Genomic DNA, 26,095 nt, shown 5'->3' with positions numbered 1-26,095 from the left:
ACTCCTCATGACTGGCAGCCCTTCCCATCCTCGTTCATCAGGAGACCCTGGAGAACTGGGTCTAGTCATCTGTCCCAAACCTTTAGAAGGGGTTACACGGTCCTCCTCTGGGCATCATATATGCTGTAATGGTTGATTACTTTCTCTCTTCTCTATGCAGACTATCACCTCGTGACACTAAGTTCCTTGCATGGGAAGCTGTACCTTATTCTTCATCTTCCTAATGTCTAAATACCCAGTTGGCTAGCACACAAAAGGAAACTCACTGAATTGACAGATTAAAAAAAACAACCCGGAATGAGTAAATGGAGGCACTTGTTTATACAAGGGAACAGACGAGTGAACAGAAAGAAACATGGTGATAGAACAGTGTACAAGGCAGAGGGTATGCTGGTCCATATGGTGCTTTCCAATGCTCAGCATGTGCGCGTGTGCACACACACACACACACACTAACTCACTCACTCACTGAGACACGGCATTTGCTATTGTAAACTCCAGAAAGGATGTCATATCCACTGTCATTTGACGGAATGAGACTTCACAATCAGTAAATAACTCTGGTTCTAACTTCAAAGAAATACTAGGGAGATGTTCCAGAGAAAGTCATAAGAACAGGAATATGCTCTTCTTCTAGCTCTTCTAATCAAGCCCGTTCCATTAGCAACATCCATCAGGGGCTCAAGGGAAGCAGTCAGTCTCAGATATTCCTCACCATTCAAAGTCCAGCCAATGCCTAGGCTCACCCTACTTCCCAGCAAGTGATAAAATGATTGTATCCCATACTGTTCAGACTCTCAAACTTAACTTGTTCAAAGAATTTTTCATCTCCTAAAGTCTGTTCGTTCCTTGTCTTCTGATTTCTACCAAGGCTACCAATTCAGGCCTGGATGCTCAAATCCTCGAAGGTAAAAGTTAGCCTCTACCCCTCTCTCTTCCATAAGCTGACATCCAATCATTCTTTAAGAAAGGCTGACTCCATTTCTAGAACATGCCCCACCTCTGCCTGCCCTTTCCCTCGTCTTGGTGGCATCCTCTTTTGCCTGAACTGTTGCTTTTAACACTTTCTCCCTTAAGTTCATCTCCTACACAGCAGCCAGAGTGATATTTTTAAAATGTCAAATCAAGTTCACTTCCTGATGAACACCCTCCACTGACTTCCATTACATCTGCGATAAAATTCAAACTCCTTATCGCTGTCTATACCACTGTCCACGTTCAGCTGCTGCCTCGGAGTCAGAACCCATCCTTCACCACTCTCCCCTTCCCACCAAGCTCTGGCCAACATCAGCCTTCCCTCTGCTCCCCCTGGACCCCTACAACATTTCTGTCCCAGGCCTTCGACCCTACCTTTCCCTGTCCTGATCCCACTCTCCATCAGGCTGGTTTCTTCTCATAATTCAGACTTGGCTCAGGTGTCACATCCCTAGACCTCCTCTGACTATTTACTTAAATGCAGTCCTAGCTCCCAGCTCATGTCAGGTTTTCCTGTTTGGTTTTCTGGCTAGCATTCATGCACTGTTTGGAGAAGGAAATGGCAACCCACTCCAGTATTCTTGCCTAGAAAATTCCCGTGGACAGAGGGGCCTGGTGGGCTGCTGTCCGTAGGTCGCACAGAGTTGGACACGACTGAAGTGAGTTAGCATGCATGCATGTATTGGAGAAGGAAATGGCAACCCACTGCAGTATTCTTGCCTGAAGAATCCCAGGGACAGAAGAGCCTGGTGGGGTGCTGTCTACAGGGTCGCAGAGAGTCAGGTACAACTGAAGTGACTTAGCAGCAGCGGCGGCAGCAGCATGCACTGTGTGTCTGTTTACTAGATCATTGGGAGCCTTCTCCTGTGAAGTGTGAGCTGGGCAAGGGATGGGGCCTGGCCTGACTTGTACAGCGCCTGTGTCTGTGTGTCAGACGCGATGATCACTAGACTGTATTTGTAGAAGGAGGAAGGAAAGAATGCTTGAATAGAAAGATGTTTAAGTGACCAGTGGCTAGTTCTAGGAGTACCTTCCAGTCCCGCAGGAACTATAAAATTAAAACACAAAGGACATTTTGTACATACCTCTACAGGGACAAGGGAAGACTCTGTTTGTCACTTTGATGTCTGTGCTCTGGTCTCTTTTCCTGCCTGTTCTCTGATGGTGGGCAACCCATTTCTGAAGACCATGGAGCCAGGGCTAGAGGATGGCAGATTTGGTGAGATCCCATACAGATCCCACAAGAAGAAACCCTCTTTAGCCACATCCTTGCTATATCTGTTCTAAGAAAGACCTTTTTGATTTAATCGATATTTCTGGTTTGGTCACAAGTGGTTGACATCATTATTCCTTGTTTTGATAGATCCATAAAGTTCCTAAATATATAAGCTCCTCTTGATCCCTCTCTCTTCCACACCTTGACATCCAGTCATTATAAGAAATACTGACTCTATCTATAGAACACACCACCAAACAGTCCATTCTGGTCTAAAAAGGAAGGAAGGGGTAAATAGTAATATCAAGACCTCATCTGTTCTTGGCCAAGCAGGGATCAAGCATGACGATAACCATAATAGCTGATGCTTAGATAAAAGTTCCTCTCCACGAGCCAGACACCACTCTAAGGTGTGTTCATATAATAACTCACTTAATTACCACGGCAAACGTAGGTGCTATTGTTGTCCTCACTTTCAGAGAAGGGAACTGAGGCACAGAACGGTTGATGACCTTGCCCAAGGTCACACAGCTAGTAAGTGGCAGAGCTAGGATGTTTGCCAAAGTGAGTGAGCTTTAAAGTACATGTTCTTAACCAGTCCTCTAGGGTGAGGAGAACAAAAGGTGTAAGACAATTTGTGTTTTACGATGAGGGTTAAAGTAAGGGGCTGGGAAGGAGCAGCCACTGGGGAGAGGGGTAGTTCAGAAGCCCACCCCTCCAGGTCCACTACATCCTCTCTGGAGGACCAGGGCCTGATCCCACGGCAAGTGTTATCTCTACAATGATGATGGGGTAAGGGGCTAGGACTTTCGAGGTGACCGTGGAAACAACAACCTAGAGACAGCCAAAGAGACGAGGCTATGAGCTTACAAACACAGGAAAAGGGGGACAACCAGACTACTGGGTTGACAGCATGGGGTGGTGGGAAAGAGGAGTAATACAGAAGATCCGGCAGCGGCTAAGCTGCCGGAAAGAAATGTGATGACATACTGACAGGTCTCTGTGACAGACAGAAAAGTGAGAGGTGGAGACGGGAGAACGTGGGGTGAAAAGTGAGCGTGAATGTTCCCTTAACACGAGCTGATCCTTGTGCACAACTGGAGAAGCAAGAGACTCCTGCATCATCAGACTGTACTTCCCTCTCCCTTTAGCAACGAAACCTCACTCTTCCCATCCACAAAACAGAGAAAATAATAGTTGGCATGTTAATTAAACTAGATAAGTGGGATGCGTCAGAATCCACTGGGGGAACTTTATCAATCTCTCTTTAAATATAAACACATGCAACCCCTACGAAAGCACATCTATAGGGCTGAGGGCCCAGAAAGTTCAAAAGTGTCACCAAGGACTTCACTGCAATCCAGCAGTTAAGATTCACCTTCTAATCCAGGGGGCAGGGCACAGGTTTGATCCCTGGTCAGGGAACTAAGTTTCCACATGCCACACGGCCAAAAAAACGTGTCACCAATGACTGTTTGGCAATGTGGTATTCGGGAATCACTGATCTGGATGCAGCTTGCCAAGCACTGTATGTACTCCCTGGCCCCCAGTAAATACTCTGCAAATACTTGTTTCTTGCCTCCTTTCTAAGTGATCACAAAAACAGGCTTCACACACGTTGGGTTGGGACTGTCACTGGTCTATATTCTCTTATTCTCCGTGACCATTTATTCATCTCTTTCCCCTTTTTTACAACTAGAATTCATTCATTATTCTTCTGCAACCACTAACAACAGCATTTAGAGAGAAAGAAAGAGCCTGAGCACGATGATTTATCCAGAAACACTGAATTACTGTACCGGGAGAGAACGAGTGTCAGCCTCAATGGATATTTATGGGGAAACGGTATATCACAGCTCTGCTCATTAGAGATGTTGTAGTTAAGGTTCTATGGATGTTAACGATCTATATTAGAGGGATAAGGAAAGACTCACAGCAGCAGCAGCAGTTAACAGATACCCCGGAATCCCATTTTCTTCCCACATCAGAGAGCTCCGAGGAATCTGATTTATGCCCACTGAAGGAGCAGGCGTGCATTGGGGCACCTGTATCTTGGGGGCAGTACTGTCTTTGTTTTAGAATAGATAGTGTGACTGGCAAAGAGTTTCAGGAACAAAGCGGATAGAGAGCTCCCACCTCTGTTTGAAATCTCACTGTGTTCTGGTCTTAGAGACAGCTGGACCCAGTGGGAAGAGCATTTCTTGTGTGTGGGTAGGCTGGACCTGCACCCTGGGTTACCTCAGATCACTCCCGTTTCTACCTATTGTCCTGACATAATTATTAATAGCAATCCCCCGTTCCCTTTAAAAGTGACCCAGTTCGGATGATAAACTAGGTCACCCTACCTTTAGGGTCAGAGAGAGCAGGATTAGATCCTTAGTGATGCCTCTTCTCGCTGTGCTGTTTAACTTCTCTGATCCCTAATAGTCTTTACATAGAGAAGAGATGTACGTCTCAGAGTAATTGGGAATGCCTTGACATAGTACGTTGTGCCTTCTACAGTCCCTTGCTTGGTAAGCGTGCTCAACATCTGGTATCACACCTGTTTGTTACCCTCACCCCACAGCCCTGGCACTCTCCTGCAGGCTCAGCCCCACCCTCATTTAAGCTTGGTCTTGTTAGCATTATTGCTTGAGCAAGGAGAATGGAAAACGTTCCAGCCTCTTACCCTTCCCTCCAGTGCTCTCAGGACCCTAAAAGCACCCTAGTGGTTAAGCCAGGTCTTACTCATCATCATATTTCTTGAAATACTTGATATAGCCTTTTGTTCATAGAATAGCTCATAACAACAACTATGGCTAACATTTATTGAGTAGTACTTACTATATGCCAGGCGCTGTTCTAAATGCTCCACATGTATTACCTTATTCAAGTTCTCAGAAGGCAGGTACCACAATCATTATTCTCACGTTATAAGCAAATACACTGAGGCTCAGAGAAGGTTAAATAACCCACCCAAGTTTACATAGCTGGTAATAGAGGCAGAAAATTTTCAACCGTTAAGTGGTCAGTCTGCAAGGCTCCCATTTTTAAGTGTACTCCCACGCTGCCTACCAAGCACTGAATACCTGCTCTGGGCAAACACAACAGAAATCACATCTGTTTTCTAATTTAATCCTTACAGGAATCCAGGGAGGTAGCTCTCCCCACATTGTTAACTGGTCACTAAGAAGAATCTGAAAGATAAAGTACCTTGCCTAGATTCACACAGTTAAGAAGAATAATGTTCTGAATTGCTTCAAATTTCAATGCATACATGTGGGATCTAGAAAAATGGTACAAAGGAACCAGTTTCCAGGGCAGGAATAGAGATGCAGAGAGAGTGGACACGTGCACACAGGGGAAGAAGGGAAGGGTGGGACAAAGTGGGAAACTAGCACTGACATACGTACAGTGCCACGTGTGAAGGGGTAGTGGGGATCTGCTGCGTGGCACAGGGAGCTCAGCTCGGTGCTCTGTGGTGACCCTGATGGGCAGGAAATGCGGGTGGGGGGTGTGAGTGAGGCCCAAGAGGGAGGAGATGCATGGGTACATACGGCTGACTCACTTCACTGTATAGCAGAAACCAGGTTCAATCCTTGGGTCAGGAAAATCCCCTGGAGAAGGGAATGGCAACCCACTCCAGTATTCTTGCCTGGAGAATCCCATGGACACAGGGCATGCAGTCCATGGGGTTGCAAAGAGCTGGACATGACTGAGCAACTAACATGCAGTTTCAATATTGTAAAGCAATTATATTCCAATTAAAAAAAAAGTCACGCTCTTTCTGCTGTTTCACTGCTTCTTAAAGTCTACAGTCCTGGTCTGCACTCAGAATTTGATTGTCCAATAACAAAGCCTTGATGGGAAATGATATGAAGGGTTTCTCCATCTGACCGCCCAACTTCTCCCACCCATGGAATAACTGCGGGATTCTTTGACAGTACCTTCTCTGCACCTCTTCCCTTCTAGAACCTCTGTTCTTCAGAGAGACGAAGGTAGAGGGTTTCCAGGTGGGTGGGCCTTAGGGTTCAACATGGGTCTAACCACATCCTCCTCTTTCAACTGTTCGTACAGAAGGTTACTGGGCACATATCATTCAAAAAAAGAATTTTGAATTTTATAAAAAGTTTAAAGACCATTCCTCCAGAAGACCAGTGGCAGAGGAATGAAGTGATCACTGTTTTATGTATATGTGATTTTTGCCAATATACAACTAAGCAAGCAGGGAATCGGGCAACCGCTGACACACCCATTTATCCCTTCTATATTGACTACTATGGAAAACAAGTTTTGGGGATGACTTAACATTGAGCCATCTCCAACCCTGTTTGTACAACCATTCACGAGAACCTAGATTGTTAACCCTGGGAGAAAGAACCAGATATCATTCAAGGTGGCAATGTGACTGGGCCCTGATGTGAGCCATGGATTGAAAACAGAGAGGGAGATGAAAGGGATTACTATTACCTTTGACAAGAACTTGAAAACAGCAAATGGAAGGGCTGATGAACAAACCCTCTTAGCAGTCAGAGCTATAAAAAAGCATGTCTGTAAAGGACAGAGCTATAGGAGAGGAGACAGGGCATTTGGCTCAGATCACTCCATTATCTGATGTTCCAGAGTTTTCCACCTCGGAGAGAGCTTGTATCTGTCTCACCATCCACATCGGCAAGAACATCTAGATCTATAGCCCCGTCATCCACTCAAATGTACACACAGCCCTGCCCGCTTTCTCTCGTCAGCAGGGTCTCACCCTCAGTCCAGACCCACAGTGGTCCTCACTTGCCTACCCCTCAACACTTGGCCCTCAGAACCATCCTTGCCTGTCCCTGCTCTGTGCTGAATGACAGTGACCAATCCCAATAAACCACAATGCTCGGGCTCCCTTGCCATTCATTTCCATGTAAATTTGACCAAGAGGAGGCCAGGATCAGAAGGTGGATGGTGGGAGAGAAGGAAAACTGTGATTTTCTCCCCTGCTCTCTCTAAGCAGTTTTCTTGCAATGGGCGAGTTTCTCCATGCTTTCTACCAGACAAACCTCTCCAGGTGGTGTCGCCTCCGGCTGGGCAGCTCCCTCTGTGGTCCCAGTGGCTGCTGGAGACCCCAACTCCTGGGCTCCGCCAACACCACTGCCTTCCTTTGTCTGTTGAGCTCGAGGGATAACTCTGGTAGCAACTTCGGACCAAGACTCATCTGGGTTGCCCCACTGTTGCCTATTTGGTTTTTTTAAACACCTTTATCAATAACCTCAGATATGCAGATGACACCACCCTTAGGGCAGAAAGTGAAGAAGAACTAAAGAGCCTCTTGATGAAAGTGAAAGAGGAGAGTGAAAAAGTTGGTGTAAAGCTCAACATTCAGAAAACTAGGATCATGGCATCCAGTCTCATCATTTCATGGCAAATAGATGGAGAAACAGTGGTAGATTTTATTTTTCTGGGCTCAAAAATCACTGCAGATGGTGACTGCAGCCATGAAATGAAAAGATGCTTGATTCTGGAAGAAAACCTATGACCAACATAGAAAGCATATTAAAAAATCAGAGACATTACTTTGCCAAAAAAGGTCTGTCTAATAAAGGCTATGGTTTTTCCAGTAGTCATGTGCGGTTGTGAGAGTTGGACTATAAAGAAAGCTGAATGCCGAAGAATAGATGCTTTTAAACTGTGGTGCTGGAGAAGACTCTTGAGAGTCCCTTGGACTGCAAGGAGATCCAACCAGTCCGTCCTAAAGAAAATCAGTCCTGACTGTTCATTGGAAGGACCAACGTTGAAGGTGAAACTTCAATACTTTGGCCACCTGATGCGAATAGCTGATTCATTTGGAAAGACCCTGATGCTGGGAAAGACTAAAGGTGAGAGGAGAAGGGGACAACAGAGGATGAGATGGTTGGAGGGCATCACTGACTCAATGGACATGAGTTTGAGTAAACTCCGGGAGTTGGTGATGGTCAGGAAGGCCTGGCGTGCTGCAGTCCATGGGGTTACAAAGAGACAGACACGACTGAGCGACTGAACTGAACTGAACACCTTTGTAACTAGTTCCTCATGTTCATGTCTCTTCATTAAATTGCCTGGTATGGACTCTGTGTTCCGGGCTTCATCCTGATGTAGATGCATAGATAACTCCATTAGCTATGCAACAACCTCCCCACCTGCTGAGCCACCTGCCGAGCCACCTGCCATATGCCAGAGTGATGCTGAAAAATGTCTCCAATAGGGTCACTCCACCACCTGAAAGCGACAGTGGCCTTGCCAAAATTCCCAGGTTCTCAGAGTCACACTTCAGGCCCTTTCCTTCCCTCCCCTTGGGATCCCTGTCTCCTTTCCCAAGAGGGCATGCTGTGCTCCTGTCATCCCAGACTGTTCATCAGCCTCTGGGATATGTGAGGCTTCTCCACATTTCAGTGCCTTTAAATATCACGTTCAAGGTCAGGAGGGGCGGCTTTGAGATAGCCCTCATCCAAGGTAAGGAGCAGCGGCTGTGCTTTGCTGGAGCAGCCGTGAAGAGATAACCCCACGTCCAAGGTAAGAGAAACCCAAGTAAGATGGTAGGTGTTGCAAGAGGGTATCAGAGGGCAGACACACTGAAACCATAATCACAGAAAACTAGTCAATCTAATCACACTAGGACCATAGCCTTGTCTAACTCAATGAAACTAAGTCAGGCCGTGTTGGGCCACCCAAGACGGGTGGGTCATGGTGGAGAGGTCTGACAGAATGTGGTCCACTGGAGAAGGGAATGGCAAACCACTTCAGTATCCTTGCCTTGAGAACACCATGAACAGTATGAAAAGGCAAAATGATAGGATACTGAAAGAGGAACTCCCCAGGTCGGTAGGTGCCCAATATGCTACTAGAGATCAGTGGAGAAATAACTGGAGAAAGAATGAAGGGATGGAGCCAAAGTTAAAACAATACCCAGCTGTGGATGTGACTGGTGATAGAAGCAAGGTCCGATGCTGTAAAGAGCAATATTCATAGGAACCTGGATGTTAGGTCCATGAATCAAGGCAAATAGGAAGTAGTCAAACAGGAGATGGCAAGAGTGAACGTCAACATTCTAGGAATCAGCATACTAAAATGGACTGGAATGGGTGAAATTAATTCAGATAACCATTATATCTACTACTGTGGGCAGGAATCCCTTAGAAGAAATGGAGTAGCCATCATGGTCAACAAGAGTCTGAAATGCAGTACTTGGATGCAATCTCAAAAATGACAGAATGATCTCTGTTCGTTTCCAAGGCAAACCATTCAATATCACAGTAATCCAAGTCTATGCCCCAGCCAGTAATGCTGAAGAAGCTGAAGTTGAACGGTTCTATGAAGACCTACAAGACCTTTAAGAGCTAACACCCCCAAAAGATGTCCTTTTCATTATAGGGGACTGGAATGCAAAAGTAGGAAGTCAAGAAACACCTGGAGTAACAGGCAAATTTGGCCTTGGAATACAGAATGAAGCAGGGCAAAGGCTCATAGAGTTTTGCCAAGAGAATGCACTGGTCATAGCAAACATCCTCTTCCAACAACACAAGAGAAGACTCTACACATGGACATCACCAGATGGTCAACATCAAAATCAGATTGATTATATTCTTTGCAGCCAAAGATGGAGAAGCTCTATACAGTCAGCAAAAACAAGACCGGGAGCTGACTGTGGCTCAGATCATGAACTTCTTATTGCCAAATTCAGACTTAAATTGAAGAAAGTAGGGAAAGCCACTAGACCATTCAGTTATGCCTAAATCGAATTCCTTATGATTATACAGTGGAAGGAAGAAACAGATTTAAGGGACTAGATATGATAGATAGAGTGCCTGATGAACTATGGACACAGGTTCATGACATTGTACAGGAGACAGGGATCAAGACCATCCCCATGGAAAAGAAATGCAAAAAAGCAAAATGGCTGTCTGAGGAGGCCTTACAAATAGCTGTGAAAAGAAGAGAAGCGAAAAGCAAAGGAGAAAAGGAAAGATATAAGCATCTGAATGCAGAGTTCCAAAGAACAGCAAGGAGAGATAAGAAAGCCTTCCTCAGCGATCAATGCAGAGATAGAGGAAAACAACAGAAAGGGTAAGACTAGAGATCTCTTTAAGAAAATTAGAGATACCAAGGGAACATTTCATGCAAAGATGGGCTCGATAAAGGACAGAAATGGTATGGACCTAACAGAAGCAGCAGATGTTAAGAAGAGGTGGCAAGAATACACGGAAGAACTGTACAAAATAGATCTTCATGACCAAGATAATCACGATGGTGTGATCACTCACCTAGAGCCAGACATTTTAGAATGTGAAGTCAAGTAGGCCTTAGAAAGCATCACTACAAACAAAGCTAGTGGAGGTGATGGAATTCCAGTTGAGCTATTTCAAATCCTAGAAGATTATGCTGTGAAAGTGTTGCACTCAATATGCCAGCAAATTTGGAAAACTCAGCAGTGGCCACAGGACTGGAAAAGGTCAGTTTTCATTCCAATCCCAAAGAAAGGCAATTCCAAAGAATGCTCAAACAACCACACAATTGCACTCATCTCACACGCTAGTAAAGTAATGCTCAAAATTCTCCAAGCCAGGCTTCAACAATAAGTGAACCGTGAACTTCCAGATGTTCAAGCTGGTTTTTGGAAAGGCAGAGGAACCAGAGATATTAAAATGCCAACATTCACTGGATCATGGAAAAAGCAAGAGAGTTCCAGAAAAACATCTATTTCTGCTTTATTGACTATGCCAAAGCCTTTGACTGTGTAGATCACAATAAACCGTGGAAAATTCTGAAAGAGATGGGAATACCAGACCACCTGACCTGCCTCTGGAGAAACCTATATGCAAGTCAGGAAGCAACAGTTCTAACTGGACATGGAATCACAGACTGGTTCCAAATAGGAAAAGGAGTATGTCAAGGCTATATATTGTCACCCTGCTTATTTAACTTCTATGCAGAGTACATCATGAGAAACGCTGGATTGGAAGAAACACAAGCTGGAATCAAGATTGCTGGGAGAAATATCAATCACCTCAGATATGCAGATGACACCACCCTTATGGCAGAAAGTGAAGAGGAACTAAAAAGCCTCTTGATGAAAGTGAAAGAGGAGAGTGAAGAAGTTGGCTTAAAGCTCAACATTCAGAAAACAAAGATCATGGCATCTGGTCTCATCAGTTCATGGGAAATAGATGCGAAAACAGTGGAAACAGTGTCAGACTTTTTTGGGCTCCAAAATCACTGCAGATGGTGATTGCAGCCATGAAATTAAAAGACGCTTACTCCTTGGAAGGAAAGTTATGACCAACCTAGATAGCATATTCAAAAGCAGAGACATGACTTTGCCAACAAAGGTCCCTCTAGTCAACGCTATGGTTTTTCCAGTGGTCATGTATGGATGTGAGAGTTGGACGTGAGGAAAGCTGAGTGCCAAAGAATGGATGCTTTTGAACTGTGCTGTTGGAGAAGACTCTTGAGAGTCCCTTGGACTGTAAGGAGATCCAACCAGTCCATTCTGAAGGAGATCAGTCCTGGGATTTCTTTGGAGGGAATGATGCTAAAGCTGAAACTCCATTACTTTGGCCACCTCATGTGAAGAGTTGACTCACTGGAAAAGACTCTGATGCTGGGAGGGATTCGGGGCAGGAGAAGAAGGCAATGACAGAGGATGAGATGGCTGGATGGCATCACCGACTCGATGGACATGAGTTTGGGTGAACTCCGGGAGTTGGTGATGGACAGGGAGGCCTGGCGTGCTGCAGTTCATGGGGTCCCAAAGAGTGGGACACGACTGAGCGACTGAACTGAACTGAAACACTCAATTTCCTCTTCCTGTATAGTGTTCCACCCTTTGTCCAGTTTTCAAACTTTATCCCCCAGGTAAGTACCTTACTAAACTTCCTCAGTCAAAATTTACTGCCCCTCTACTGCCCCCAGGGCCTCTTGTACACAGCCTCTTACAGCCTTGATTATATTGATTGGGATTGCTTTTATATTCTATCTTATTTTTGAGACCATTAACTTTCTTAAGCAGGTGGTCTTATTCATCTTTATATTGCTATGGAATAGAACACTGTACGGCAGGTAGGAGATTCTTAGTAACCACTTGCCAAATGGATGAATGAAAGAATAGGATGAATAGAAAAGAATGAAATGAAAAAAAAAAAGAATGAAATGAAATAAAGTAGAAAGAAATACAGTGAAATGAATAGAAGCTGTAAGGGAACTCCAAAGAGAGAAGGGTTTTATAGCAATCAGAGGCCTGGGATTACAAAACTAATGAAAGTCTGCCACTGCAGGTATGTGAGCTGAAGCCCAAGAGTCAGAAATGCTTTTTTGCACTTATCACACGGCTTGGAGGATTTTTGCTTTGGTGGGCAGGTTAAACGAGACAGCATTTTTTAATATTCCTATTAACTTTAAGATTCTAGAAATTTAGGATTCTATCCCAGGAAAAAGTTTACATACAGCTCAAAGAAAGTCCACTCAAGAAACATCAGAAGAGGCAAGCTTCGCTTTCATTTGTGGGAATATGCAGATTCAGATTCCTTTTTCTCACTTTGAGATGATCTCCTCTCTTGGGACACCTCTGTTCACTGTGTTGTGATCATTATAATTTCTCTACAATGTGGTGCTGGATCAGGAAGTGAGTGACAAATGCTCAGGCTAGACTTAATCCAATTATGCAACATCTTGATTCAGATTTCAAACTAAAGGAAAAACCAACTGCTAAATTGTGAATGAAAATTTATTTGCCGTGAATGATGGGGACTGGGGGTGCAGGAAACAATTGTCCAGAGAACTCTTGCAATTCTTCCCATGAATGGATTGCCTCTTCCTACATTTGCAGCAGCAACATGGAAATGAATCCGGGGCAAGGAAAGCCATCCAGAGGCTGACTGCTGGGGGACAGGGGTCTCATAGAAAAACACCAAGGAGTTTGGCGTGCAGGAGGCAGGGGCAGGAAAACAAGCAGGTTTCTGAGTTTCAGAGGTAGGCTGCTCTCATTAAGATTTGTTCTCTGGGATTCCAAAACATCTTTTCAACAGCAGGATGAGGAAAGCAGTGGTGCCAGGCAGAGTGAGGCTCTAGAGAAGGAGAGAGGTGTTCACAGTCATACACAGAGCCTCAGGCCTCCTGAGCTCCGAGTGTTTATAAAAACTCAAAAGCAATGAGTAATCAGAGCTGGGGACTGAGTTCCAAGTACTGATTCTGATCAGTTGAGGGTGAGGAGGTGGAGGACTTTGCATTTTCTGGAAACCTAATGGCAGCATTATTTTAGTGGAATCATGTGGGTACCTGAGTCAGAACAACACAGGGTTCAAATTCCGGCTTTGTGAGTTTTGTGAAATCTTAAAGCCTCAGACTCCTTATATGTAAATGACAACTACCTTGCAGGTTTGTGGTTACTGAAGAGATCATCCAAGACCAGAGCCTAGGCTGTCTGGGGCAGAGATGCTCAGTGGGGTCTTTCTGCTTTTCCCACAGCTATGTTAGCCTTAGATCCGGTACATATGGCTCCTGTCCTGGTATCATAAAAGAAACCGAATGGAACCCTCAACTTCAAATCTGATCATTGGGATGTTTATCAGTTTCATCCAGCCTGATAAACTGGATACAGGATACAGACTGGCCTACAGCCTTGAGGATACAGACTGGTCTAGAGCCTTGATTTCAAGTTCTATAGGAGGAAATTAAGGAGGAACAGATTTTTTAAGCACCTACTCTGGGCCAATGCTTGCTCAGTGAGGTGAGCTGATTACACTAGTTGGTTAACTTCTTATCCAGAGCACTGATTTCACTGGGCAAGGCCACAACTTATTGATGGGCATTTCAGAGTAGACTTCTGAAGACAGGATTCTAATAATGAAGCCAGATGATAATAATGAAGACAGAGAGGTCTCTGGGGTACATGGCTTGGCAGCTGAGCTATTTGGGAACAAGATGATGAGATAAGTATTAATACATGAGGGCAAATGGAATGCCAGAGGAGATAAGAGAATTTGAAGCCTAGCACTGTAGTCACCTTTACAATATAAGGATTCCGTATAGAACCACTATGCGCTGCCTGAACACTCCTAGGGCCAGAGTACTCACTACTTTGAGCAGCTGTCATTTCTGAAAATCAGCTCAGATGGTCTTCAATTTCTTTCATATATTTAGAGCAGTTTTGACCTCTCTTGTCACTAAACATGGGCCATTCTCTTAATCAGGTCAAACTGTTGGTTGCTCAATTGTGTCCAACATTTTGTGACCCCATAGACTGTAGTCTGCCAGGCTCCTCTGTCCACAGAATTCTCCAGTTAAGAATACTGGAGTGGGTAGCCATTCCCTTCTCCAGGGGATCTTCCCAACCCAGGGATTCAACCTGGGTCTCCCACATTCCAGGCAGAGTTTTTACTGTCTGAGCCACCTGGGAAGACCCTCCCTTAATCATAGAACAGCACATAAAATCAGTAGAGGTAACGAATATGTACCATCCTTCAATCTTGACTTCCCCAGCATCTCATTAAAGTGACCCCTGAGCATCACAGAAAATGTTTCATGTTGATGTGTGAGTCTCATGAAAGCCCCGAAGTGTTACTAGCAGATGGTGATCCTTTCCACTTTGCAGCCCAAGAAAAGGAGTTTCAGAAAGCCAAAGCGACTGACAAAGGGAAGAGAGAATCTCAAGGAGGTCTGCTCATTCCTTTCAATTTCTGAATCCATGTTACACCAAAAGGAAATTAATGTTGAGACCAAAGCATCCATTTGACAACCTATGTCCTTCCTATTTACCACTATGCCAAACTTCCCAGAACTTCTTTTGAAGGCCAAAAAAAGTTCAGCTAGTAATCACTGACTCATTATTACTAATAACTAGAAAGTCTTTTATGTCTAATACAACTACATAAAAAGCTTTTAAACTGGGCAATTATAAGGTGAAGGAGAAAAGATCTTATTCAGTTGTAAGAATATTATATGAGGGGGTGAGCGTAGGGGAGAAGAAGAATGTGGAGTATTTCCTGTCATTGAAACTGTTGACCTTCACAGAGACTCTCAACCAAGTTCAGCGCTGTGAGGCACAAAAGGGTCTGGAATGGGCCCTTCAGCAGCCTGAGAATGCCTCGCTGTGAAACCAGACCATGTCCAAAGGCTAACAGGGTGCAAAAGGCAGTAAATAATGGATGTAGACACTTTCCTCTCCGTTTAGGAATGTACATTTTTGACATCCGCAAAGAGGCCAAGGTATTTGTCTAAAGAATATGACAGCATCATCAGCTGGCAGAAAGGGAGACTACCTATCTAGCCCACCTCTTTGAGAAGGAAATTGATGAGAAACTGCTGAGTGTCGCTACTTAGAGGCAGTTTGGACTCAGGAACCAGGACCCCAGTGATTTGCCCAGAGGTGCGTCCATGTCGCTTTTGCCTGTTCAAATCCTCTCATCCTTCAGGGCTTTGCCCAAGTTGTACCTTCTTTTTTTTTTTAAATATAAATTTATTTATTTTAATTGGAGGTTAATTACTTTACAATATTGTATTGGTTTTGCCATATATCAACATGAATCCGCCACAGGTATACATGTGTTCCCCATCCTGAACCCCCCTCCCTCCTCCCTCCTCGTACCATCCCTCTGGGTCGTCTCAGTGCACCAGCTCCAAGCATCCAGTATCATGCATCGATCCTGGACTGGTGACTCATTTCATATATGATATTATACATGTTTCAATGCCATTCTCACAAATCATCCCACCCTCGCCCTCTCCCACAGAGTCCAAAAGACTGTTCTATACATCTGTGTCTCCTTCCTAACTCTCTAGCCAACTAACATTTCCTGGCAGCAAGCATTTATGCTACCAGGTTTCAGAGACCTTGACATAGAAACAGACCCACCTGTTTAAGATACAGGGTAGATCAGACCCTGTGCATAGCTTCTGACTTCCTTGACCAGGAAGGGATGGAATGTATATTTCTAGCAGTGAGTGGGATTAATCCTTATCTGGGCTCAAATTCCCAGGAAATGATGGTGGGAAGCAAAGCATGATCTCAAGAACAAATCTGCTGGAAGAAGGTGTTATTATAGGTGCAAAGTAAAATAAGCAAACAGAAGCATCCTAACGTGTTATTTACGAGAACAGAACAGGAAAAGGGCCAGCACAGCTGAGCATCCTAAGTTTATGGGACAAGGAGGGTGTTCCAGTTGGACAGGGATGAGCAAAGGTGAAAGCGGGAGTGTTCGTCGCTCACTCTTTGCAACCCCATGGACTGCAGACCGTCAGGCTCCTCTGTCCACGGGATTTTCCAGGTAAGAATACAGGAAGGGGTGGCCATTTCCTACTCCAAAGGATCTTCCAGATCCAGGGATTGAATCCCGGTCTCCCTCATTTCAGGCAGATTCTTTACCATCTGAGCCACCAGGGAAGGTGAATGTGAGGGAGTAGAAACACAGAATTGGCTTTCTGTCTGAACCTGTATGCATGTGTGTGTGCTAAGTCACTTCAGTCCTGTCCAACTCTTTGTGACCCTGTGGACTGCCAGGTTCTTCCGTCCATGGGATTTCCTAGGCAAAAATAACTAGAGTGGTTGCTATGCCCTTCTCCAGGGGATCTTCCCAACCCACGGACTGAACCAGCATCTCTTACATCTCCTGCACTGGAAGGCAGGTTCTTTACGACTAGTGCCACCTGGGAACAATGTAATGAACACAATGAATTTGGACTTCTGCTGCCCTAAACCTCTGAAATCCCTAATACGCCAAATTTGCCCCTTACTGAGTATCTCTCTGACCATGAAAGAGTGAAGATGAGCCACAAACTGAGGCTTTAGAACAGAGGTTCTAGAGCTGAGATCAAGGGATCTCGTTGGCTTCAAGGCCTACAAAAACTTACATATGGACATGTGTTTCTTTCTGGGCAACGAGTCTATAAGCAAAATTTCAAGGAGAACAGAAATCCCAAGAAAAGTTTCTTTATGGATAGTGATGATTAAACGTAATTCTTGTCCTCAAGGAGCTCACAGAAAAGAAAGGGAAACAGATAGCATAATAATAGTTCAGAGCTACTGAATCCTCACTGTGTACCAAGTCCTGTGCTCATTCACATATTTAAGCTCATTTAGTCCCTAGCAAAAACTCTAAGGTAAGTGCTATCATTAACCCAAAGCCAGGCTTTTAAGGGACCCAAGGTCCAATGGCTCAGTGGATACATTAAGAGAAAATAATCCTTTATGATCATCACAAAGAGAAGGACAGACGTATCCCAGAGAGGCTGATTACTCTGGGGCAAGGAAGGCTTCCTGGTGGAGGTGGGCAGTCACTTAGAATACTTGGCAATCCTCAGCTCTGTGAGAACTGTTGGCCGGTGCATTGCTTGTTTCAGCAACAAGTGGAAATGTTCTCATTTAATCTACTCCATGACCTCTATTAAAGGTTTTACATAAATCTTTAATCTGCCAAACAAAGCTATAAGACAGACATTACTTTCTTTGTACAGATGGTGACACTGAGGCTTAGAGATGCAAAAAGCTACTCAAGGACCCTTAATAGGTGGTCAGGACGAGAGCCATACCCAGATCTGACTCTGAAGATCAGGTGGTTGTATATTTCTGGGCTGGATGGTGGTTTTCCTCAATGACAGCACCAAGCTGAGTCCTTTATTAGGACTGTGCAGATCTGTCCCAAGGAAGAAGAAACCAGGTGGTCCCCAGGCTAACAGACCACTGGGCAGTCTCCCCTCTTGTGGGAAACTTGTAGGAGCCCCCAGATTCCCCTGGAACATGCCTGGCTGTCTTTGGTTTGTGTTTCTGGGTAAGGAGCAGATGGTGAAGGTATGAACAGCGACAGTATGGCAGGGATTCTCAGCACATAGATATATCCTGGGGAAAGGCACTTGGCAGAGAGGAGGGGCTTTGAGGGGAAGCCTGGAGCAAGGGAAGACGTCAGAGCAAGGGGGACACAGGACACATAAGACATCTCCGGGAGGTTTAGGCAAGTGGGAACAACTTTCCAATACACAGACTATTTTATCCTCAAAATCACCTTGCAAGTTAGTATCAGTAACTCCTTTTGGAAGATGAGAACACTGTGCCTCAGAGGCAAGGAGACCTATCAGAAGCCTTACAGGCAGTAAGGATAGACAGGAGTTGAGATTCCAGGTGCATCCATCTGCCTCTAACTTGAGACTATGCTTTTCACTTTCTCCCTCTCTCAGATTTTTAGAAATGCTGAGATAGTTCATGGAAAAGCCATTATCACCATCAGATGCTTCTGAGAGTCTGTGGCAACAATGGGTTGGAAGCCACTGTGGGGCATTCAGGCAACCCCGACATTTTCTAAGCAAAACCTTAGCATACGTCCTCAATGACTATTTGGAATCAGAGAAGCAGGAAATTCTCATTAAAAAAAAAATAGGAAGAATTTTCATAAATCCCTTCTACAAGGAAGAAGCATTCATATATCTGTTAACTATCCCTAGCGTAGCCGTGTTGTGTCTGGCTGTTACGAACCAGGCCCAGGGCTTGCTTCTGGTAACACAAGGACCTCAGGAAGCTCCCAGAAGCTCCTGAGGAAGAAGGATTCCAACACTGCGTGGACTACTCCTGGAGGAATGACAGGTGTGGAGGCACAAATGCAGGGGCGACGTGCTGACACTGTTGGGAGAATCAAGAAAGACTCCCCCAAACACAAGGCAGGATGTTGGGGGAGGGCTGCAGGGAGGGTGGGGAGGGTGTGACTGCTTCGGGAAGCTGAGGAGTCCAGTGGAGCTGGACCAGGATGAGGCAGGCCAAAGATACAGCAGAGGCTGGGACCCGAGTGCCGTCTATGTCAGGTTGAGAACTCCGGATTTTCTTTTTCTTTTTTTGGAGCTACTAAGCATGGAGGTGGTGTGGCCAGACTGGTTAATAAATTCACAAAACCAAGGCAGCAAATGGAGCATGTTTCCTCACGTATCTAAGCCCGTTAGGGGCAAGTAAGGCAATTTAGGCACAAATTGAACTGGAGGGAGCTGTGCAGTGGGGGCTGGACCAAATTGAAGCATGAAGAGCAGACCGGTGTCTTGGTGACAAGCAGGCTTGATTAAATGCAAAGGCCTCTGAGAGAAAAACTGCTTTTTCTGAACGGCCCTACACTGCATGCCTTCTGCTCTGTCTCTACACTCGGCGCTTTTAAAGGGGCTGGTATTCAGATATGTCGTCTTACCAAAACTAACATGCATGGACTTTTGGAAGCTGTATTTAGGTGGGATAGGATGGTTTCAAGATACTGGCAGAGTGGATAGAGAAATGGAAATAAGTCAGAAAGAAAGTTTACTAGGAAAAAGGGGAGTGGAGCCAGGGGAGGGTAAGAAGGGACCAGAAAGACTCCTGATTGGAGGAATCCAGAAACTCAGGCTTGGAAAAGGTATCAAAGGCTTGCCCCTCTGGCCATTCAATGTGTGAGTCCCCGCCCCTCCCCCTACCATCATCTTTCTGATAGGTGGCCTTCGAGGCTCTGCTTGAACAGCTCCAGTGACGGGGAGCTTGTACCCTTGAGCAGTTCTGGCCATCAGGAGATCACCCTTAGTTGGAGTTAGAACTGACCTTCTTGTAGGGCCACCCACCCTGTCTCAGTTCCAAGAGTTGGCAGATACAGAACAGTATAATCCCTCTTCCATTTAACGGTCCTAGGGATGGCCACCTCCATAGTCATGGTGTCATTTCTCCAGGCCAAAGGTTTTCAGGTCCTTCTGCTACTTGTTCACTCAGTTGGGTTTCAAACCCCATTATTAATCCTATCTTGACACATACAGGGCTGTCTCTATGTCTCTCATGGTGTGGGGTCCAGGACTGATAACAGTGTTCCAGATGAGGTCATTTAGCCTCACAACAGCTCTGTTAGGACCAGAGCTGGGTTCCTGAGGGTCAGTATGACTTCAGAACTGGTGCTCCTCCCACCCATGGCTGAATGAAGTCAACAGCACACCCCAATTCTTTTACACAAGCTAAGGCAAGGTCACAGTCCCCCCCACTCAAAGCCTGCACTGGCTCCTCAGGGCTGCCTGGGTTAGGTAGGGGGTGCCTTCTGAGTGCCACTGAAGGTCTCAAGCATGGCTCTGAGCCCAGCAGTGACACACAACTGAACATTTTCCTTTGTATCTCAGACTTCCAAGAGTCCCCGTAGCAGATGGGGTCCAGGTGCAGCAGGCCCCCTGGGTTCTCTGCAAGCCGACAACACATGGCCTCTTCTATAGTGTGCTGACCACTGACTGGACTCTTGACACACTCCAAAGGCCCTGGCCAGCCCTTGTTCTGTCTCTCTGAAGCTTCTTGACCACTTTCAAATTGAGTGGACAACTCTCTTCGCAGAACCAAGAACTGCCCCTACTTGACCAGGCATCATGGAGTCTTTGGCTGGAGACTTTTTCCATAAAACACCTGAGACTCTGAATCCCTTGGACATAAGAGTTTTCATGATTCAGCAGATTACCCCTCAGGGAGCCAGACCTTCATGCAGACTCAGCCCCATCATCTCCACCTCTAACCGCCTTCCCCTCACCCACTGAGGAGTCCCCAGCATGCCGTCCTCAGCAAAGCCGTATAGGTGGTGATCCATATCCGTAAGAGCGGATTGTGGACTCCCTTCCTTGGATTGAAGACCAAGCCTCGGTCTAAAGCCAGGTTGTGGGGACCCAGCAGAAGAGAGGAGATGTACTTACACTTACAGGTTGACTTTTTGGCACATCATAAACACCTTCCTTCTTTTGGCTGGTGGGAACCTATGAAAAAATCAAATTCAACACAGTTAAAACACTCTGGTACTCTGCTTTTGAAGAACAAAGCAACCAGCCTTTCCTTCCACTGGCTAAGTGTGTGTGAACTCAGCCCCTGAGGGGCCAACTTCCAGCAGAAGAAGGAGCTGCTGGTACCATGAAAATATCAGGCCAGGCTCCTTCTCTCAGGCAAGCTGGTGGAGGAGAGGGGGTGTGAATCATTCCGCAAAGGTTTGCAGGATGTCTCTGCCACTGGACTCCTCACAGTACCACAGCAGAGGACGCAAAAGGCAGAGGCCTCAGAGATCATGTGGTGAAAAAAATAATCATCTCACCAAAGACAAAGATGATGCCAGGGAGGTGCTAGGAGTTGCCTAAAGTTGTTAAAAACAGTTTTCAACTGAGCTTGAAGTACTCCAGGCTGATTTGAGATCCAGGTTATTTAAAATTCAACAAATATCCAGGTCCTAAAACAAAATACAGCTTCTGTTGGGATCACTCACATACTATCTGATAATTGCCAAAGGTTTTTCTTTAAGGAAAGGGTCCATCCATGGCAGGAAAAGCATGCGACTAGAATCGAAAAACTCTCCGATGGTTTTCCAACACTCCTCTGTAACTTCTTTCCTCCCTCTCTCTTCCTCTTCCATCTGGCCGTACTGGGCCATGTGATAACTGTCAAGCCCTAAGCAAGTCACTTAGCTCCTCACTGAAATGGGAACTTCAGCTCTGCTTCTTGTTTAGGTTATACATCAAAGAGAAAAGACAGTAAATAATAAAAGTCTATTTGGCACCATCATACTGTCAAGTGTTAGAACGGTAATGTCTTTTGCCATCGATATATTATGTAAATATGTACTCAAATACATGTGAATAACAATGGACTTGTGGAATACTTTTCAAATGAATCTATCAGGAGCCTTGCTCTGAAACATTCCAGTTTCTGACACCAGTTCATCCTCAGCGACTAGCAAAGCTTAACTCAAACCCTCCATGGGAGGGATCAGCGAGTAGTGGTTTTCTGTCTGATAACTGGTCTCTCTTTGATCAGACAGGGAGCCCCTTAAAAGCAGGCATGGCACATAAGAGCCAGTAGTCATTCAGCAGGTGTCTGCTACGTAAGTATGTCATCGAGGATTGTGGAGAATAGTTAAGAAAAATTATCTTTTAGGCTTGGAACAGCTTAGAGAAGAATTTGAGCTTATTCCTGGAGTCCCTTTGCCATTTTCACTCTCACTTACCTTAACATCTTTATACTAACCCTAAGAAGTTGGTATTAAAATATCCACTTTAAGTAGTAGAGAGTGAGGCTCAGAGATGTTAGGGAAATTTGCCCAAAGTTTCACAGCTAGGAAGTGATCAGAGTCAAAGGTATCTCATTCTGGCTATGGAACAAGACATTTATCACTAACGGTATGAGCTAACACTGCCAGAGCATTTTCTATGTGCCAGGCAGTATTCTAAACATTTATGTTCACATACATCCTCATTTAATCTCTGTGAGTGGGAGGCCAGGAGCATCAGCCTGCATGGTCTGCCTTGAACTACTGCATTATACAGAGCTGCAGCTCCCCCCTGTTCCCACCATTCCCACAGGAGATTTGGGTGCTTCTTGTCCTCTGACATCCATTCTATACTCCTGGAAGCTTGTGCACATCCTGGCAAAACAACAGGACTCTGAGTGAGCATGGCTGTGCAGAAGATGCACTTTCAGAGTTACTCCTGCAAACTTTAGTTTGCAGGCAGCCCATGAAGAATGTAATTTCTTTGCTCCGGATAAGTAAGCTCCCTCCAAAAGGAACCCTCTAAGAATGCCTACAGAGTCCTTGTTAACAAGGGCCAATAAATTACAAGCCCTCACTTTTATTTTCACTAGCAGCTCACCCTTGCCTGAGCAAAATGAACAGTGTTTTTCTCTTCCCTGCAATTCACTGCTCACTATGGGCACTTAGTAAGTTGAACCGCAGCTGACTCTCAATTATGCCTGCAAATGGAGGAGAAGCAGTAGGATGGAGAAACCCAAACTGTGTATAATTGAAAAAGCTTTTCGGCTTGGCTGTCCCATGGGTGAGATATCAGCCTGCCTGTTTGTCTTTTAAGAATTATTTCAGCTAAAACATCATGTTGGGAGCACCACTAGAGTACTGGTGGAGCATTCCTCTGTACTCATAATATCTGGTGCATCCTTTCATTAAGAAATAAAAGGTACCAAGAACCTACTAAGTGTCTGCACTCTGTGCTCTTCCTAGGATGATGTGGTGAACAAGACGAATGTGGCCCCTGACTTATCAGCACTCCTTGTCTCACTGGGGGAGGTGGAAAAGTCATCAGGCTACTGAAGGAGGGCATAAAAGGAGCTTTATTTGTAAGATAAATACACAGTCAAACCACACTGCAGCTTCCCGGTCACTGTGAATCCTGACTGATTTATAAGCCTGCTGAGGGCTCAGTAGATATTTTATTACCTTTGTTTCCCCACCTGTAAATAACTGGTTAAACAAGAAACTTCTAAGCATCACACATTTACCACATATGTGCTAAAGACAGAAAGCCTAGCAGAAACACTGAAAGGATGAAGACCAGACAGTGCCTTGGTCTTGGCTCTCATCTTCCCGTAACTGGTATGTCCCGTCTGTGGACCATCTCAGTAATATGATGTTGTATAGAGTGATAACCGTCCTGGACCAAAAGGAGGTGGAAGGTCTGGTTCCTAATCCTGGCTCTGCCACAGGCTCTATGACCCTGGAGAAGTCACTGTTCTCTGAACCTGTTTCCTTATCTGGTTGTCATGAGTATCCAAGGGGTTACCTACAAACACCTTGAAGGTGGGGACCAGGCTGTGTGTCGCTATTACATCCTGATGCACCCAGCACAGGCTGGTGCTCCATACATAACTACTTGTTGAACGAATAAATGAAATTACTCTAAAAACTATACATTAAGGATCATCCATACAGAAGACACTTTCAGTGCAGTGATGTATTAATAGTGTGGAGGGGCAGGTTGACGGCTGGGTAACATAGGATTAGAGACATGTTGTTTTAAAATAACAATGTGTAACAAATCTTGGGTAATTAAAATGATTTTCGAATGAACACACTTGGAGAATGTGCCCTTGGCAAGCTGTGATGGATGCTGGAAGCTTGCTAAAGTCTGAAGGAACACTAGGTTTTAAAATCAGAGGCTCTGGCCTTGGGCCCATCACTTAAGTATGAAGGACTTAAATTTCTCACATTTAAAATGGTAGTTATTACAACTGTTCTCATCTCACCGAGTTGTTGGAAGGGTCAGAATTAAGTGATGGGTAAAAACGCTTTGTACTGTGGGGTTCTGAGTTGTTTTAAAAAAGACAACTAATAATTTTTTCTGAGGCATGCAAATAGAAAGACAATTATTATTATTATTAATCCAGTTTGGAAAATGAGACTACTGATCCTCAAAGAGAGGTGACATTTACTCAAGAGTCTCTCCCTCCCTTGTGTTGGAGTTATAAATAGCAAAGTCAAGTGAGGCTGCAGCTTTCCACTGGGCTCTCTGACAAGATAAGGTGAACAAGCCATGTTCTACTTCACTTAATACATCATCATAAGACGTCTCAAGCAGCAACTGATATTGATGGCATTAGGAAGTGAAAGGAACTAACATTTACACAAAACCTACTATGTACCAAGTGTTGTCCTGTTTGCTTCACATATTCATACCACTTCTAGAAGCAGAGGCTATAGTATCTATATTCTGTAGCCCAGGAAATTGAGACACAAAAGTTAGGTACTTCTCCTGAGGCCACAAAACAGCTAAAACCTTAGGCCCTCATTCCAGAAAACAGAGGATAAATAAAATAAAATAAAATCTGAGACTACCTTGACCAAGCCAAAGTATAAGAAACATTGAAGTCTACCCAGGAAGAATAAATATGGGACACTTGTAGGCCCTAAAAAATGTTGAGGGTCCCAGTAGCAGCTCCTTAAAAGCACAGGCTATCTTCAGGCCCAAGAGCTTATTTCTTGTAAAGCAAAATGAGGCCCAGTGGACGGGCAAGACAAGAGAGAAAGATGACCAGAGGCCCTTCCAACAGAGAGCAATAGAACAGTCATTCCCTTAAATGGTACTTCCTATTAATTATGGACAGAGAGGAAGATCCTGGATGTCAGAACTGTTAACATAAGGGTGACTTTTAGATACTGACTTGAAACCTATATAGAATTTATTCGTTAAACTTATCATCAAGGATATTCTGAACTGAAAAGAGCCCTTGGATTTATTTATTTATGTACAGAAGTCAGCGAGTGGGAGGTTCTACCTCTTGCTAGCTCTGTAAGCCTGGGTAACATATGTTATGTCTGTGACACTCTCTTTCCTCATCTGTAAAGTGGGAATTATGACTCGAGCCACTTGGGGTAGCTATGAGACATAGAAGATACAGTATGTAAGCCTCCATTCACGGAGACCTTGTTTGAGAAATGTTACCAAAACTATATATACATACATACATACACACACACACACACAGGCACAGCACTTCTAAGTCTTGTTGCTCTGTAAAGCAAGGTAGCATGCTTCTTTAACAGTCCTGTGCTGAGGTACTAGTTGCAAAGAACAGAAAAGGGCCATGCCCAGGAGAAACTTCCATCTTATTTGCTCATTTTATAGATAAGTAAATTGAGGCCCAGAAAAGGAAAGGGACTGACACGGTGGCTTAATGGCTGCGGATGCAGCGTGTGACCTGGGGTGAAACTTCTTTTTTACAGTCTCCTTGTGATCTTGTTCCATTCTCATGCCTACACGTGATTTAGGGAGAACTTATTCTCCTACTTTATCACTGGGGAAACTGAGTCTCAGAGGGGGCAAGTGCCTTGCTTGCTACCCCTTAGCCAAAGGTAGTGGTGACAGAGTCAGAATTATATCCCAGTTCCCTGCTTCCCAAAGCCAGTTCTTCCTAGTACACTAGACTGCCCCCCAGAGACCCCGACAGGGCACAAAAGAAGCCCTGCCAACTACAGTAAGTCTAAATTCAAGAACCTCTTATATTGGAAAACCTAATTTTATTTTAAAAGGTTCTCTCTCTTCCTCAGATGACTGGCGTCACATTGTAACTGAGCAGGACCCTAAGGGGCCTTCCCAGAACAGGCTCCTGCCTCGTATCTTCTGCAAGTACCTAGATAATAGGATCTGATACACATTTCCTGAGCTGTTCTGCAGATGCTAAAA

At 44.8% G+C, this 26,095-nt stretch overlaps 1 protein-coding gene across 2 annotated transcripts in view; it reads right to left on the bottom strand.

Moving 5' to 3' along the window:
- Nucleotides 1–26,095, bottom strand: part of DAB1 (DAB adaptor protein 1) — a 295,796-nt gene that overhangs the window by 30,952 nt on the left and 238,749 nt on the right. Inside the window, exon 8 of one of the 2 annotated variants that reach the window (XM_068965481.1) lies at nt 20,834–20,893. In XM_068965481.1, the coding sequence (XP_068821582.1) occupies nt 20,834–20,893 (60 nt within the window). The remainder of the gene's footprint in view (nt 1–20,833; nt 20,894–26,095) is intronic. The other variant, XM_068965482.1, reaches the window with a different exon arrangement.

The sequence above is a fragment of the Capricornis sumatraensis genome, chromosome 2 (genome assembly GCF_032405125.1).
Source record: "Capricornis sumatraensis isolate serow.1 chromosome 2, serow.2, whole genome shotgun sequence".
NCBI classification, from domain to species: Eukaryota; Metazoa; Chordata; class Mammalia; order Artiodactyla; family Bovidae; genus Capricornis; species Capricornis sumatraensis.
The sequence above is the reverse complement of the archived record's forward strand: the minus strand, read 5'-3'. Positions and strand labels throughout refer to the sequence as shown.